Raw genomic sequence first — 18,830 nt, forward strand, 5'->3', positions numbered from 1 at the left:
GGTTTTAGCAGTTCGCAGGTCCTGAAATATTCAGTCATATGGCGTATGACGGCACAATTACACTGCTACATGCATGGGGGGCAGGGGCCACTATTAAACGGACGGGCGCCGTGGAGTTCACTTTTAAAGGGGCGGGCACCGTGGAGGTCACTGTTAAAGGGGCGGGCACCGTGGAGGTCACTGTTAAAGGGGCGGGCACCGTGGAGGTCACTGTTAAAGGGGCGGGCACAATGGAGGTCACTGTTAAAGCGGTGGGCACCGTGGAGGTCACTGTTAAAGCGGTGGGCACCGTGGAGGTCACTGTTAAAGCGGCAGGCACCGTGGAGGTCACTGCTAAAGCGGCAGGCACCGTGGAAGTAAAGGGGCAGGCACCGTGGAGGTCACTGTTAAAGGGGTGGCCACTGTGAAAGTCACTGTTAAAGGAGCGGCCACTGTTAAAGGGACGGTCACCATGGAAGCCACTGTTAAGGGGGGCCACTGTGAAAGTCACAGTTAAAGGGGCGATCACCATGAAAGGGGCGGTCACCGTTAAAAGGGCGGCCACTGTTAAATGGGTGGTTAACGGTAAAGGGGCGGCTACTGTGAAAGTCACTGTTAAAGGGGCGGTCACCGTGAAAGGGGTGGTCACTGTTAAAAGGGCAGTCACAGTTAAAGGGGCGGTCACCGTTAAAAGGGCGGCCACTGTTAAATGGGTGGTTAACGGTAAAGGGGCGGCCACTGTGAAAGTCACTGTTAAAGGGGCGGTCACCGTTAAAGCCACTGTTAAAGGGGCAGTCAACGTTAAAGGAATGGCCACTGTGAAAGTCACTGTTAAAGGGGCGGTCACCGTTAAAGCCACTGTTAAAGGGGCAGTCAACGTTAAAGGAATGGCCACTGTGAAAGTCACTGTTAAAAGGGCGGTCACCGTTAAAGGGGCTGCCACTTTTGAAAGTCACTGTTATTTAATATAAAATTGCAATAAATAAATACCCAAGCAACGCCGGGTCATCAGCTAGTTTTACATAACAATGGGGTCACAGAGAAAAAAAAAAAAAACGGTGAGGACTCGCCGCACACATGTTCAGTACAGCAGATGCTTCAGTTCCCACTTCTCTGTACTTCCTCTTCTCAAGCCTGACATGCCAAAAGCGGCTTGGTGGCCAATGGCTGGACACAGCGATAAACTGCCTCAGCCAGTGATTGGTTGAGCAGGCAGTCCAAGCTGTTTAAGGCATGTTGAGCCTGAGAAGAGGAAGTAGAGAAGAACAGCAGAGGGGGTAAAGTGAGTACTCGCCATTTCTTATTTTTGCCCTCTCCAACCACATTTTAAAAAGATCACACTGAAATATCCCTTTAAGCAATGTATGAATCCACCCAGTGTAGTGTAGGGAAACTGCAAAAAAATCAGGTACAATCAGCAGAATAAAGGTACTACTATACACATCATTCTCTCCCCCAGCTGTCTTTTGGTCTACACTAAATTACTCTGATTTTAATAATCTTTCTGGGTACTGTAGCCCATTTATTACATACTATAAGTTACTTTAGTTGCCCACCTCAAACTCTACTATGTCTTTAATGATGTACAAATATAATTTGGAGGTAGTGTATATGGTGATACTTGCCACAACAGACTGCAACAGTAAGAACACCTCCTCCGTCAAATAATTCACTGTGGGAAACAAAGAGAAGAAAAAACACAAGTGATATCCCATTCTGCCAGTGGAGAGAATTAGTTATACCTTATCACAATATGAGACAATTATCATTACTGGTGATTCACAAGTGCAATCAAGTCCTTAAGTATTTAGCACGATAAACCAATACTTCAAATAATGCAAACTACATCCCAAAAACCATAAGAACTACTGTACTAAAATCTTCTGTCCTTCCATAACTTACTGATGACATAATGGCTGCTAGTGCCAACCCCATAATTACAAGAGCGCTGACCGCTAAGGAGGAAGCCACTATATGACCTGTCTTACAGAAGTAATTCCCCACAAGCTAAAAACTCAGAAACAAATGACTAAAGTTGCGTCCACTGGTGGTGAATTCAGACCCGCACTAATAGACTATATAATAACATACTGTACGTATTTCTGTTATTCCACCTGTTAGGAAGAATAATTGTGAAATGCTTTACTTGCAGTAATGAGCTATTGTAGGGACTCCCAACCTCTCCTACTTCCCAATATGCAGTAACCCACCACCGGTAAATTCGGTTGATATAATCTCATGGGGGCATACCAGTAAGGTGACCGGTTAGCTCCCAGTGTAATCCAATGCTGCTGCGTTCTTGCTGAAATGAGCCTATGCTGCTACCGTCTATATCTGTCTGTGACCTAGGACTCTTGCTGATGTGTAACTACTAGGAGAATCCGGTCACACCAATGATGATAGTGTGGTGTGCTGTGTGGACAATGGCTTCACCATGATGTCTTTATCTGTTCTTAGCAGATTCTCTCTGTGATGGTGGCTCCCACCTATCTTTTCCCATAGTAAGACTGCTGCAGCCAATCACTGGCCTCAATGATGATGCTATCATGTATGGCATGTGGTTGGCTGCAGCAGTCAAGTGGATGTACAGCATGTCTACCATTAAGTAGACCAGTGATTGGCTGCAGCAGTAAAGTGAATGTACGGCATGTCTACCTTCAAGCAGAATAGTGATTGGCTGCAGCAGTCAAGTGGATGTATGTCATGTCTACCATCAAGTAAAACAGTGATTGGCTGCAGTAGTTAAGAAGATGCATGGCATGTCTACCATCAAGTATAGCAGTGACTGGCTGCAGCAGTCAAGGGGAGGATTATCAAGGGAAATAACCAAAGACTGGCGGGGGATTGAACAGGTGAATAATTTCTTCAACTCCCAGACAACAATACCACCGCATGAGCTCAACCACATTAACAGTACAATAGGCCATCGGAACAAATCATTAATATGACGTCTCAGGGGGTTAATGCCTAATTTTTACCATGAATTTGTCTCCGCATAATATCAGTGAATCAACCATCATATTGATATTTGTAAGTGAAAAATTTAATGCAAGATTTTATACCGTGGCTGTGGCTGTCAAAAGCTTCCCAGTCATACTTCTCTAGAGTCTGTGCATGTTCAGGCAATAGCTTTTGAGGGGGAGGCTGAAACAAGATACGGCAATATATCAGCACATACTGCTATTAAGACTGGTCAACCTACCCTCATACATGGGTTTACTGCACAATACAGGAACACTTGGTTACTTTTCATGAGCAAAGTTCACTGGTACACTTGCTTGATTGCCTTAACCAGGAGGCCATTTCCTAAGGGAACCCAAATTATTATCATTCAAACTAATAATCAAAGCTCTGCTCTGCCCCCGACCCATTTTCTGCATCCTAATAACGTGCTCAGTCTTTTATAAGCTCTTCTATGTGTACTCCAGAAGGAGCCTTATTAGCTCTTAGGCCCCTTTCACACGGGCGAGTATTCCGCGCGGATGCGATGCGTGAGTTGAACGCATTGCACCCGCAATGAATACCGACCCATTCATTTGTATGGGGCTGTTCACATGAGCGGTGATTTTCACGCATCACTTGTGCGTTGCGTGAAAATCGCAGCATGCTCTATATTCTGCGTTTTTCACGCAACACATGCCCCATAGAAGTGAATGGGGTTGAGTGAAAATCGCAAGCATCCGCAAGCAAGTGCGGATGCGGTGCGATTTTCACGCACGGTTGCTAGGAGACCCGATCATTATTATTTTCCCTTATAACATGGTTATAAGGGAAAATAATAGCATTCTGAATACAGCATGCATAGTAAAATAGCACTGGAGGGGTTAAAAAAATAATAATTATTTAACTCACCTTAATCCACTTGCTGGCGCTGCCCGCATCTAGTCTGTCTCCTTCTTTGCTGAACAGGACCTGTGGTGAGCATTCATTCCAGGACCTGTGGTGACGTCACTCCGGTCATCACATGATCTTTTACCATGGTGATGGATCATGTGATGGATCATGTGATGACCGGAGTGACGTCACCACAGGTCCTGGAATGAATGCTCACCACAGGTCCTGTTCAGCAAAGAAGCGCCAGCAAGTGGATTAAGGTGAGTTAAATAATAATTTTTTATTTTTTTTTAACCCCTCCAGCGCTATTTTACTATGCATTCTATATTCAGAATGCTATTATTTTCCCTTATAACCATGTTATAAGGGGAAATAATACAATCTACAGAACACCGATCCCAAGCCCGAACTTCTGTGAAGAAGTTCGGGTTTGGGTACCAAACATGCACGATTTTTCTCACGCGAGTGCAAAACGCATTACAATTTTTTGCACTCGCGCGGAAAAATCGCACGTGTTTCCGCAACGCACACTTTCCCGCAACGTCCGTGTGAAAGAGGCCTAAGGGTGCATAAGGGGGGGTCATCAAATGCGACATGGCAACTTAAACTGATCCCAGTGAAATCTGTCCTTCAAAAACCATATGGTGCTCTCTCCCTATTGAGCCCTGCGTTGCGTGCACACAGAAGTTTGTGACCACATATGGGGTGTTTCTGTAAACCGCAGAATCGGGGTGATACATATTGAGTTTTGTTTGGCTGTTAACCCTTGCTATGTTACAAGAAAATGAAGAATTGACAGAAAAAAGTGAAATTTTCAAATTGAGCTATTGATGACCTATCCTCACCAATATGTGATAGGATAGGTGGGCATCTGATTCCCCCACTGATCAGCTATTTGAAGGGGAGGTGGAGCTCAGACAAGCGTTGCACAAACCTAATGTGTCCATTAATAGGAGACTGAACAACACTGGTGAATAGGCTGCAATAAAGGCCTCAGCAGTACTTACCTAGCACATCCAGTGCTGCTGCTATGGTTCTCCCGGCTAGGCTCTGTTTAGCTGACTGCAGCAGTGTCATCAAGTCAACTGCTGTAGCCAAGGACTGGCCTCAGTAGCGTACCAAAGAGGTCAGTGGAAAAGTAAGGACGTATGAATAAACACACTAAAATCTATAGCTGTGTGCTGTCCACGGAGAACATGGACAGCAGTGCAGCACACATCTGTGATTTATTGACGTATGAATACACAGGAGAGCACCCAGGAATTTTCTTTAGGGGGGGTCCGAAAGGCAAAAAAATGCGGCATGTGTAGTGCGCTATGCTAATTGAATTTTTCAAAGCCCCCTTTATATTTAAAAATGCAGGGAAAGGGTGTAGTGTGTTGTGCTGATTCTTTTACTTGGCGATTCTAAAAGGCCTGCAAGAAAATAACAATGCGGCCCCGCCCATTATTAAAAGCCCCTCCTACATATAATAGGCCACTCCCAACAAACACTGTACAGCTGACATTCTATAGTTGCGGCCTGTCTCTACACATCATACGGAGAGGGGAGGCCTGTCCTGGCTGCACTGCCTGCTTATATAACAAGCTACAGCCAGGAAGCTCCTCCGCTCTCCTCCCTCCCCAGATCCTGCTCAAGGCCTGTGGTTCCCCCCACCATCTGCCACCCACCCGTGGCCTGCTGCCCCCCTTGACCGTCCTCACCCAGCTCTGAATCCTCCTTCTGCAAATGGCAGGGGAAGGAGACGGAGCATCTCCTCTCCTACATAGCGCCTCATACCTCTTACATCCAATGTCACCTTTGTTGTAGACGTTCTCTTTCCTCATCTTCTCCATTCAGACCAGACCGCCATGATGATTTTTCATCCATTTCCCATCTCTGCAGAGATTAACAAACAGACATGTTTCCCACATTTCCATCATCTTCACATCTTCTGAACACCCTTTCCTGCCACCCCCAATACTGTGCCCGCTGTGCCCCCAATACTATACTACAGAAACAGTCCCCCTGGAAATACTACTACCACACAGATAGTGCCCCCCCTCAACAATTATTGGCACACAGTGCTCTAAAAAAATAACTGCGCCCAGACACTAATAGTATAAAGATAATGTCCCCTAAAAATTATTGTGCTAAGCTGATACTGTGGCAGGGTGCCCCCCAAAGTAACAGGGCTCCCCAAAATAGAAATAATTCTCTGCCAGAGCACACTTAGTAGTAATAACGCCCCTATAGTGCCCATACTAGTAATCATGTTCCTCATAGCCCCCCAGTATTAGCAAAGCTCCGCATAATACCTCCTAGTACTAATAATTCTCCCTACAATATGACAGTACATGAAATACCCCCGCTTAGTGCCCGCTGTTGAGCTAATGTCCCCATAATGTATGCCAGTATAAAATACCCCTATATAGTGCCCCAGTAAATTCCCTCATAGTGCTCCTCTCCCTTCCCCATAGTGTCCCCCATAATATGCCAGTAAAAAATGCCCCTTCTAAGTGCCACCATATGCCCCAATAGTGCTCCACTCCCCCATAGTGCCGCTCTCCCCTATAGTGCCTACCATAATGTGCCAGTAAAAATATGCCCCCTTAGTGACACCAGATGCCATAATGCCCCCATAATGTGCCAATAAGAATAAAGGCCCCTTTAGAGCCCCCACTTCCCCTTAGTGCCCCCAAATAATGCCCCTATAGTGCAACCAGATGCCCCATAGTGCCATTCTCCCCTATAGTGCCCCCATAATATGTCAATAAAAAAAAAGCCCCTTTAGACCCCCCAGATGCCCCCATAGTGCTCCTCTCCCCCATGGTGCCGCCCCATAAAGTTCCACCATATGCCCCAATAGTGCTCCACTCCTCCATAGTGCCGCCCTCCCCTATAGTGCCTCCCATAATGTGCCAGTAAAAAATGCCCCCTTAGTGCCACCAGATGCCATAATGCCCCCATGTGCCAATAAGAAAAAAAGGCCCCTTTAGTACCCCCACTTCCCCATAGTGCCCCCAAATAATGCCCCTATAGTGCCACCAGATGCCCCATAGTGCCGTTCTCCCCTGTAGTGCCCCCCATAATGTGTAAAAAAAAAAGCCCCTTTAGAGCCCCCATAGTGCTCCTCTCCCCCATGGTGCCCCCCAAATAATGCCCCTATAGTGCCACCAGATGCCCCCTTGTGCCTTTCTCCCCATAATGTGTAAAAAAAAAGCCCCTTTAGAGCCCTCATAGTGCTCCTCTCCCCCATGGTCGTCCCCCCCCCCATAATGTGCCAGTAAGAAGTGCCACCTAAAAAAAAAAAGTACCACCAGATGCCCCATAGTGCCGTTCTCCCCTTTAGTCTCCCCTTTAGTGCCCCCATAGTGCCAGCTTCCCCCCCCCCCTCCAAAAAAAACAAAACAACAAAAATAAAATAAAAAATACACTGATACTTACCTCCATCAGCAGCGATGCGATGCAGGCTCTTCCGGCCTGTGTCCCTGCTGTGTGCTGCCCGGCTCAGGCGCATGATGATGACGTCATCTCGCCTGAGCCGGCCTCTGATAGGCTGCAGGCATTAGTGCCTGCGGCCTATCAGAAGAACAGGGGAGGGACACACCTCTCCCTTCCCTGCCGCAGCACAGCACAGGCATCTGTATCGCTGTCCTAAGGACGGCGATACAGATGGATTAGATATGGAGATGAGCGCTTCCACAATGGAAGCGCTCTACTCCTAGTGAACTCCCCCCCCGGCCCCCCCCCCACCACCGCCGCGGCCGCAATTACATCCAGGGCCGCGCCGCCTGTGGTGATCGGCGGTGCGGCCCTGAAGGATTAAAAAAAAAAAATCGGTTGGTTGTTCTAGGGGGAGTCCAGACCCGCTGGACCCCCCCTGTAGGTGCGCCACTGTGAATACATCCCAAGAGAAAAATTAGATATATTTTTTTCAATTATTCCTTAGAATTTTTCTTCTGTAAGGCTTCGTTCACATCACCGTTCAGCCTTTCCGTTCTCCTGCTTCGTTTAGGAGCAGGAGAACGAAAAGGACGGATTCGGCACATAACTGAGCCAAATGGAACCTAAGGACCCCACAGACTATAATGGGGTCCGTTAGGTTTAGACTCAGAAGATGATTTTAGAGCGGAGACAAATATTGTGCATGCAGGAATTTTGTCTCCGCTTCAAAAATCTTCCTCTGAGAAGAAACCTAACGGACCCTATTTTAGTCTATGGGGTCCTTAGGTTCCATTTGGCTCAGTTTTGTGCCGAATCCGTCTTTTCCGTTCTCCTGCTCCTAAACGAAGCAGGAGAACAGAAAGGCTGAACGGTGATGTGAACGCAGCCTAAAGTGTGTTTCATTTAACTGCATGAATAATGCACTGTAATACTTTAGTATGGCGGCGTATCATTGCCAGTCAGTGTTTCAATAAACAATAATCTATTAGGCTCTGACAACCTATCCATGGACTTAGGGAGGGACCCCCCCTCTATAAAACCACATGGATGCTGCGTATTAACCATAGCATTTGTGGGGTTTAAAGGCCGGAATTTGAATGCAGAAATTTGTGTAATAAAACAAATTTCACGAGCGCGAGACTTTCGGATCAACTATTAAAGAGGTTCTTCTGGCTAAAAATATTGATGACTCACAACAGGTCACAAATATCAGACTGGTGGGGGTCCAACACCCTCACAATCAACTGAAGCCAACAGTACATAGAGTGGAAGCAAAAGGCTCGGTATACGGTCACTCAGCTCCCGGGAGCTGAGCTGCCACCACACAGTGTTCACAGCTGTCTGGATCCAGCTCCGTCAACTGGTTTCTGGTGCTGCAGCAGCCCAAAACCGCTGAATTGTGGGGGTCCTGGGGATCAGACCCCCAACAAATGCAATATCTGGAGAATAAGACATCAATATCTGTAGCCCAGAGAATATATGTTATTATCGGCCAGTCATAGAAAATAATATATTATTGACTTGTTAGGTGGAGGCGTTTGAGGAAGATGGCCCAAAATAAAATGCTAAACAAACAAAATGTTAATTCATTTTTTTCCTTAGGGGAGTATCAAGAATTTTTCTTTATTGAGTCTTGCCGTTCTGATCTTGTCAAGTTCAAGATCATCATGAAGAGAAGTGCAAGTGTTTTTGGATTTACAGATGTCAGACATTACAAAGAAAAAAAACACAAAACCATGCATAAAGTGAAATGGGCCACATGAACGGCCTTGCTCAATATGTACAGGATGGTGACAGATTCAACAATCTTCAGATATTTGATATGAGGGAGCTCACCTGAAGCAGCATGAGGAGAAGCACCCGCGAGACTTCACACTTTACAATTATGTCCAAAAATGCTCCTGGAAAAAACAGAAAAAATGCTTTTATCATTAAATTGGAAAATCTGAGATGCAGCCAGTAGGTACAAATCTGCTGACAGGTGACCTTTAATGATCTTGAAGGCTGCATTTACACTGCGCTGCCGAGCACACAATTATCAAGATGGAAGTGTTCCTTCCTGGTAACTGCCTAGTCCTCAGTGGAGGTTTACATGCATTGCTCACCTCCATACTAGGAGGACGAGCGATGGCTTCTGCTCATACAAATTCATGCTTTCTGGGCAGCAGAGGGCTGTTCACAACATTTCACCTGATGAATGAGCATTTTGCTCGTTCACCAGTTGATCTGCGGCACCTTCACACAAGCCGCTTATCTGGAACGATAATCGGTTCTCAATAATGTGACGGAATATTGGACCATGTAAACCCATCTTTAGGTAAAGGAACAGTAGCTGACAACATAGAGTCAATATAGGTCAAACCTGGATACTGCAGAGATAATGCCACAAAGGTGGAGAAGTTGTCATGTTAGAAATAGGGTCCCGATACTGAGGATCTATCCTCAGGGGACAGACTACAATTTTCAGTATAATTGTAACTTGTTAATCTAATGTAAATCTTTTCTTATTCTTGGTGTAGAAATCCAATGAACAGCCCTACCTACTAAGTGACAACCATATCTATATGCACACTTATGCAGGTAAAACGGCCCACCATGAACTAGAGGTTTTATTGCTGGATGCCCCAGAGGACATTCTGGAAAGTCAGCCTAACTTGTTGGTTCTCTGTATTCTAGCAGGGTTCTTGTGATATTCTTACCTACTGGTACATTGTTTCCTGGGGTGTGAAGACCCTTCTCTTGAGCTAGAAGTTGCATCTCTGTGAACACAGCCAGAGCGCCATCATAATCTCCTGCACAAAAGATGGGTGACATACAGCACAATTTAGTAGAGGAAAATAACTGACTAATCAATGTAAAAAACGTCAGTACATAGAGTTATAGAGCGTGGGACGTAGAGTTGTTGCGATACCAAATTTTTGATTCGGTTTCGATACCATGAAAAAGTATTGCGATACTCGATACCATTCGATACCACGCGAAAAAAATAAACAAAAAAAGCCACGTGCATTCCTCATTTTTAAAAATGGCGAATCGCGCAGTTTTTATTTTATTTTTTCTGTTCACCACCTAGATTTTTTTTTTATATTTTAATAGTTTGGACTTTTCTGACGTGGCGATGTAATATGTTTATTTATATATTTTATATGTGAAATTGGGAAAAGGGGGGTGATTTATACTTCATATTTTAGTGTTTTTTTTTTTTTCACTTTTTATTTAATAACTATTTCCCCCCTTAGGGGCTAGAACCTGGGATCTTTCATCCCTTTTCCTATTCACCCTGATAGATCTCTATCAGGGTGAATAGGACTCCACACTGTCCCTGCTGCTCTGTGCTTTGTGCACACAGCATCAGGGATGTTACCATGGCAACCAGGGCTTCTGTAGCGTCCTGGCTGCCATGGTACCTGATCGGAGCCCCAGGCTTACACAGCTGGGGCTCCGATCAGAAGCTGCCACTGCACCACCAATGAGGGGGAGTGGAGAGGTCCCTGTGGCCACTGCCACCAATGATTTTAATACTGGAGGGTTGAGAGGGGCCGGCGCACTGTGCCACCAATGATTTTAATGGGATGGGGGGATTGAGGGGGGGGGGGCACACTGCACCACCAATGATTTTACCCCTTTATACAGGAGGCGGGTACTAGCAGATCAGCGGCAGTTAACTGCCGCTGATCGCAGCTCCCTGTCAGGGGCAGGGTGCCGGCAATGCGATTCTGCTGCCGGCACCCGCCTCCTGTATGTGTTAAAGACTGACTACTGTATATGAGTCCAGACTTTCACTATTAGGCCACACAGAGCGGCGCCCAGCGATGTCTCAGCACTCACCATTTAGTCCTGGGCGCCGCTCCGTTCGCCCGCAGTGCCCCATTACTGTCTCCTCTCCTGCTCCACATGCTGCTGATTACTATCGGAGCGATGGGAGGAGACATCAGCTTCACTAGTGGGCGTTCCTTCTCCCTGGCTGTAGCGCTGTCCAATCGCAGCGCAGGGAAAAGGAACGCCCACTAGTGAAGCTGATGTCTCCTCCCATCGCTCCGATAGTAATCCTATCATTGGTGGCGCAGTGCGCCCGCCCCTCCTCCGCCCCTCTCTTCTCATTGCCGCCCCTCCTCCACCCCCTCTCTTCTCATTGCCGCCCCTCCTCCGCCCCTCTCTTCTCATTGGTGGCAGCGGCAGCAGCACAGGGGGAGGGAGGACAGCTTCCTTCTCCCCGTGCTGCTGAGAGAGAACATGAGCGCGCCGATAGCAGCGCGCTCATGTTCAGAGATACTAGACTGCGCAGAAGCGCAGCCCAGTATCGAAAAAACGGAAATCCCGGTATCGTATCGATACCGGGACAAAAGTATCGATTGGGTATCGAAATTTCGATACCCGCAACAACCCTAGTGGGACGTATGCTTTCTTAGTCAGGATTGTTCACCAATGGCTTGAAGAATCATCGAGTGTCAACAATCACTGGTTCAAAAGACATCGTGATCCTTACTGCTGGATCAGAAGCTCACTGTTGCCTAGTGGTGGTTCTCACAAGAGGGATGCGCTGGACAGAAATAGCTACAAGTAACATTTACCGATCATTCCACCAGTGACAACCATTTCTATGGCAGAACCACCAAAGTCAGTAACCAACATTTCTTCTTCCCTGCATCCACATTGAGCAATTATCTGTGTGATTCATTTTTAGTCGCTGATTGAAATACAAGTGGTTTCATTTATTGAGAACAGGCAGAGATCTTGAAAATATTAAGAAAATGAAACAACGTACACCAGAAAGCATTACCTTCATTATACAAGACTAGGATTAAATGGGCCATCTGGTGGACTTTGGGTCCATTCACACGTCCGTATGAATGGGTCCACATCCGTTACGCAATTTCCACAAAAAAAGATGGACAAGAATAGGCATTTCCAGGCATGTGCGGGCCGCAAAATTTGGAATGCACATGGCCAGTGTCTGTGTTTTGCGGACCACAAAACACTTGCGGACGTGTGAATGGACCCTTAAGGAGCCCTTGTATTACATGAATGGTCATACTTCCGAAGACCAGTGTTGGAGAAATGCCAGGCTACAGGTTCCTCCAGCATATCGGCTGTTTGCTGGGGTGCCAAGAGACATCCCCTTATTTTTGTCTTTATTCCTCATTGTATTCCAAAAGCCATAACTTCTCTTAAAATTTTCCGTCAATGTTGCAGTATAAGGGCTTGTTTTTTTTGTGAAAGAAGTTGTATTTTCCACAGGCACCAGGCACAGATGGACATTGATGAACCTCATACAAACCAACCAATATTGCCCCATTACAATCACCACATAAGACTGATGACAAGATACCCAACAGTGGAAATCCAGCAGCACGTCCATAAAATCTTCTCCTTTATTAGATCACATTAAAAGCACAACATCCACGTAGTACATCATGGCCTACATGTTTCAGACCGATGCATGCTATACTTAGTCATGCCATGGAGAACTTACCCATGCTATACTTAGTCTACTAATGGAGAGGATTTTATGGACGTGCTGCTGGATTTCCTCTGTTTGGTATGTTGCATCTGTAGCTGAAGTGGCTACCCCCGCACTGTCTTATACGTGTCACTGAGTCTACAAGACTTGGTGAGCTGGACTGGTTTCCTTTTCTTATTTTACTAATGCACTGATGACTAGTAACATCCAATCCGTAACAACAGGAGGAAAAGCTAAAATAAGCCACATGCTGATGAGCTTGTCCAATTTCATCCCCTTTCAAGTGGGTAGCCCATTCTGATCGGAGTCAAAATCATCAGCAGACAACCACTAAGAGTGTGATGATATCAGCCAAGCCCCACAGCAGGTAACTTAAAGGGGTTGTCTCATCTTGCTGTCACCAAGATGAGAGGAGACACAGTCCCAACTACAGAAACAGCGTAACGCAGCAAGCCATGCCGTTTCTGAACTTGCTGCGCTACGCCGTTTCCGTAGCTCTCATGCACTATATTTTGGGAGCTACTGAAACAGAGAGCACCGGAGTGCTCTGCTATTTCCCGACTGGCTTCTCTTAGTAACGGTGAGATGAGACAACCCCTTTAACTTAGCTTTTCCTGCTGGTGGTACAGATTGGCATTTTCGTCTTCAGTGTATGTGGTTATTGCATGGGGCAGTTGGTTGGTTTCTATGAGGTTCATTAATACCCATAATTTCCTGTGGGCTACGCCAGTAGTGGAGGTTCTTTTATCGGAGGATCCAGTAGAGCATAAGCCTTGTGTTGTTTTCAGTTTGTTGCTTTTAGTGCGGTTTAACAGGTACAGCCTGCGGCACAGAGCAGACAGATTCACGAAAGGGGTTTGTGGTGTTAGCTTTGATTTAATGAATCTAAATACTGCAAATATCTAGGGATTAAAAGCAATGACTGATTGATCTGACTGGATGGCAATTTTTCGATTCAAAATCACCCAAAGAAGGTGCGAGCCTGCTCCATGCAACCCCTTAATGCTTATTACATACATGTACGTGATATAGCTTTAAGGGGTTAAAGGAAACCTGTCAGACAGCATAAAACACCTACAGGCTCAAAGGTTACAAACAACTATGTTTTACTCTGAAACACTGCGGCATATCAGAGAAAACATCGATTACAAACAAGCCAGGAATGGAAAGAAGAGTCATGGGAGCAGCGTCCCCTGTGTGGGTCCACTGACTGGTCTCTCACTATATACAATCTAGCTGATCTAGGCAGAGAGAAGCTGGAGGGGGAGCCACCCAAATGACTCTCCACTCCATTACAGCCTCTTCTCTTAGAGGACCTGTCACCACTAATGTTTTAGTAGACAATTGTATCCCCCATGAAAGTACAATTCGGAGGCATCTACTCTTTTGACTATGTTGTGTTATTCCTCTGTTATACTTATTAGAAGTGTAAAAAGAAGTGATGACTGAGTGTTACCAGTTGGGGGGTGTCCTTGCAATGACTGACACTGTCCAATCATTGCTGGTGGTGGCAGACTGTGCAAGGACACACCTTATTCACAAGGGGAAGGGTAGCACCCCCAACAGGTAATAGGGGGTGATGGTAGCCACTTAGCTGTGGCTTTTAAAGAAAAGCCTGGGACAAATAATGAGTGCACATGCATGTGGATCAGCTATGCTCTTATCTGCACCTTCGACAAGAAGGCTAAGGCACTAACCGAACAATTAAGATATGTAATATAAATAATGCAGAGTTAATAAAAAGGAAAGATGTAGAGCTAAACAAGCAACCATTCTACCAGGATGTTACATTATACTAATTAATATGGATCATAAAGAATAAGACAAATGTCATAAATTGGACAGTGGTCGTTGATTTCATACAGCTAAGAAAGGTACTTACGCGTCATGATCTTACAAGACGCGACGTATCCGAGAGACAGGAGACATTCAATTGGAACCTGTGTTTGTAACTCTGCTGCACGCTGGAAGTAAACCAAAGCTTCACCAAGCTTGTTCATGTCCTGGTTCATAAGAAACACAGGGAACTTCACTTTTAGAAAATCAGAAGATAATTTATTACTTCTAAAGACATTTTCATATACAATACATGAATATAAGTGCACAGATGCTCACAGATACTAACAGTAACATTAGGCCTCACTCATACAAGTGTTCATTAATGTGTTAGTTACCTCTAGACCTCGAATGTCCAGTTGCAAGGAGATGACAAAAAAAGGTTTTGCTCTCCAATAATCTGACCCCAAATGATTAAAAAAACAAAAAAAACAAACACAAGTCAAACATAAAGCAAAAACCATAAATAGAATTTACATGTCATTTGCATGGTAGGACTGGGTGACTAATCAAATAAATTAGATTAATTTGCCCTTTTATTGCCCCAAAATGTTTTTTTTTTTTTTTTTAAATTGTCATACAGAATTTTTTTCAACCGATGGACTGTATCAGCGTAGCCTTTGCTGTCTTTTCAGTCCCTACAGCCTATGCCAATAATCCTATGTAAAAAATAGTTGGGGTCTGCACTACTCAATCACATTTGTGTTGGTGCTAGCGAAATCAAGGCTCTATTCCTGAAAGAGCATGTACAGTTGCAAGAAAAAGTATGTGAACCCTTTGGAATGATATGGATTTCTGCACAAATTGGTCATAAAATGTGATCTGATCTTCATCTAAGTCACCACAATAGACAATCACAGTCTGCTTAAACTAATAACACACAAAGAATTAAATGTTACCATGTTTTTATTGAACACACCATGTAAACATTCACAGTGCAGGTGGAAAAAGTATGTGAACCCTTGGATTTAATAACTGGTTGCACCTCCTTTGGCAGCAATAACTTCAACCAAACGTTTCCTGTAGTTGCAGATCAGACGTGCACAAAGGTCAGGAGTAATTCTTGACCATTCCTCTTTACAGAACTGTTTCAGTTCAGCAATATTCTTGGGATGTCAGGTGTGAATCGCTTTCTTGAGGTCATGCCACAGCATCTCCATCTGGTTGAGGTCAGGACTCTGACTGGGCCACTCCAGAAGGCGTATTTTCTTCTGTTTAAAGGGATTCTGTCACCAGGTTTCACCCCCTCCAGATAAAAATATGGTTATGTTCAGGGAGCTTTAACCATTCCTAATGTGGTCTTATAAATGTAATCTGTAGGCTCATTTTGCTAAAAATACGCTATTACTAACCTGTCAATCAACAGAATAAGGTGCCCAAGGGGATGTAAATGGCTCCAAGCTGCCGCCCGCACCTGCTGCCGTTCGTGCCCAGCGCCGCCTCATAATCTTCTGTGACGCCTCCTGCTCTCCCTCCCTCCCCCCTCCTCCTACTGTGACGTCTCCTGCTCTCCCTCCCTCCTTCCCCCCTCCTCCTACTGTGACGTCTCCTGCTCTCCCTCCCTCCCCCCTCCTCCTGCTCTCCCTCCCTCCCCCCTCCTCCTGCTGTAACATTGCGATGTTACAGCAGGAGGAGGGGGGAGGGAGGGAGAGAAAGAGACGTCACAGTAGGAGGAGGGAGGGAGAGCAGGAGACGTCACAGTAGGAGGAGGGGGGAGGGAGGGAGAGCAGGAGACGTCACAGTAGGAGGAGGGGGGAGGGAGGGAGAGCAGGAGACGTCACAGTAGGAGGAGGGGGGAGGGAGGGAGAGCAGGAGACGTCACAGTAGGAGGAGGGGGGAGGGAGAGCAGGAGGCGTCACAGAAGATTATGAGGCGGCGCTGGGCACGAACGGCAGCAGGTGCGGGCGGCAGCTTGGAGCCATTTACATCCCCTTGGGCACCTTATTCTGTTGATTGACAGGTTAGTAATAGCGTATTTTTAGCAAAATGAGCCTACAGATTACATTTATAAGACCACATTAGGAATGGTTAAAGCTCCCTGAACATAACCATATTTTTATCTGGAGGGTGTGAAACCTGGTGACAGAATCCCTTTAAGCCATTCTGTTGTTGATTTACTTCTATGCTTTGGGTCGTTGTCCAGTTGCAACACCCATCTTCTGTTGAGCTTCAGCTGGTGGACAGATGGCCTTAAGTTCTCCTGCAAAATGTCTTGAAAAACTTGGGAATTAATTTTTCCTTCGATGATAAAAATCCGTCCAGGCCCTGACGCAGCAAAGCAGCCCCAAACCATGATGCCCCCACCACCATACTTCACAGTTGGGATGAGGTTTTGATGTTGGTGTGCTGTGCCTCTTTTTCTCCACACATAGTGTTGTGTGTTTCTTCCAAACAACTCAACTTTGGTTTCATCTGTCCACAGAATATTTTGCTAGTACTGCTGTGGAACATCCAGGTACTCTTGTGCAAACTGTAAACGTGCATCCTCTGTGGTATCCTCCCATGAAATCCATTCTTGTTTAGTGTTTTACGTATCGTAGATTCGCTAACAGGGATGTTAGCATATGCCAGAGACTTTTGTAAGTCTTTAGCTGACACTCTAGGATTCTTCTTCACCTCATTGAGCAGTCTGCGCTGTGCTCTTGCAGTCATCTTTACAGGATGGGCACTCCTATGGGGAGCAGCAGCAGTGCTGAACTTTCTCCAAATATAGACAATTTGTCTTACCGTGGACTGATTAACAGCAAGGCTTTTGGAGATACTTTTATAACCCTTTTCAGCTTTATGCAAGTCAACAATTCTTAATCGTAGGTCTTTTTTGTGCGATGGTGTGTGTTTTTTATAGGGCAGGACAGCTGTAACCAACACCTCCAATCTCATCTCATTGATTGGACTCCAGTTGGCTGACACCTCACTCCAATTAGTTCTTGGAGATGTCATTAGTCTAGGGGTTCACATACTTTTTCCACCTGCACTGTGAATGTTTACATGGTGTGTTCAATAAAAACATGATAACATTTAATTATTTGTGTGTTATTAGTTTAAGCAGACTGTGATTGTCTATTGTTGTGACTTAGATGAAGATCAGATCTCATTTTATGACCAATTTGTGCAGAAATCCATATCATTCCAAAGGGTTCACATACTTTTTCTTGCAACTGTATAACATATGTTGCAGTAGCTCTATCAACATCCCTATAAAACTGCAGCTATTAGTTATATATATATATATATATATATATATATATATAGAGATATATAGATATATAGATATAGAGAGAGAGAGAGAAAGAAGCAAGATGGAAAGAGGACATCCCTGAAGGTACTAGATATAAAAGGAGGATTAATCCTGGAGGGCAGAGGAGGGAAGGAGCAGGGGGCTCATGGTGGAAAGAAGGAGAAAGAACCAACCAACCTGTGATAGTCAGGGAAAGCTGGATCACATGGTGGAGGTCAGTGGTGTCCTGTTATATGCAGAGCGCAAGTGTAAAGGGTGGAGAGCGTCATCGTGTCACTGGGTGACGCGTCTAATGTGGTAGCCTGGGTGACCGCACAAGGCGGCTCTTACCCAGGCGGCCGTCTGTGTAGAATGTACTGTCGCTTCTGAGGGGCGTGCTGGCGCATGCTCTCATTGCAAGAGGAGAGATGAATAGAAGTTATATGTGGAGTTAGGTAATATGAAAAGTGGAAAATGTAATGCAAGTGTATGTATATAGACCCTATTGGAAATTGTCTGCAATGACTGGCTCTGAAGGAGAAGAGAGGAAAGACAAAAGGAGAAGGAGAGGGGAAAAAGACAAAAGGGAAAAGGAAATAAAAGATAGGACAAAGGGAGAGTAAAGAAAAGGAGGGGGGAGGAGGGAGAAGGAGGAGGGGGGAAAGAAAATATAATTTTTTTTAGAAAATAGAGGATAATCTGTACCAATCCTGTGGCAGACAGCAGGGACTGAAGAGACCCCACACCCATGGGAGCCTGGTACTAACTGTAGCCATGTTCCCACTGTAACACAGACACAGCCTTATAGACGGCCTGTCACACTGTTAGAGCGATAGGCTACAATGCTAGGTATGCTAGTGCATTATGAAAGCCAGTCCCCTAGTGGGACTAGAAAAATAATAATGGTTAATAAAGTTTATAAAAAAAAAAAGAATTAATAAAAGCATCTATTCTATAAAAAAATAATCTACTTTGTAAAAGTAGCTAAAAGACATATACACATCTACGGCGTCTTTGTGTTCTCCACAACCCTTATAATAAATAAAACATTATTTAAACCACTCCATGAACAAAATA

At 45.2% G+C, this 18,830-nt stretch overlaps 1 protein-coding gene across 1 annotated transcript in view; it reads right to left on the minus strand.

The window, feature by feature from the left end:
* The window catches only part of LOC120978956 (40-kDa huntingtin-associated protein-like), a 70,153-nt gene that overhangs the window by 13,140 nt on the left and 38,183 nt on the right, over positions 1 to 18,830 (minus strand). Inside the window, exons 6-10 of the mRNA XM_040407419.1 lie at positions 14,583 to 14,703; positions 9,939 to 10,031; positions 9,076 to 9,140; positions 3,042 to 3,123; positions 1,605 to 1,651 (exon numbers count right to left, since the gene is read on the minus strand). Coding sequence (XP_040263353.1) covers positions 1,605 to 1,651; positions 3,042 to 3,123; positions 9,076 to 9,140; positions 9,939 to 10,031; positions 14,583 to 14,703 — 408 coding nt within the window. The remainder of the gene's footprint in view (positions 1 to 1,604; positions 1,652 to 3,041; positions 3,124 to 9,075; positions 9,141 to 9,938; positions 10,032 to 14,582; positions 14,704 to 18,830) is intronic.

This window comes from Bufo bufo, chromosome 9, assembly GCF_905171765.1.
Source record: "Bufo bufo chromosome 9, aBufBuf1.1, whole genome shotgun sequence".
Lineage (NCBI taxonomy): Eukaryota > Metazoa > Chordata > Amphibia > Anura > Bufonidae > Bufo > Bufo bufo.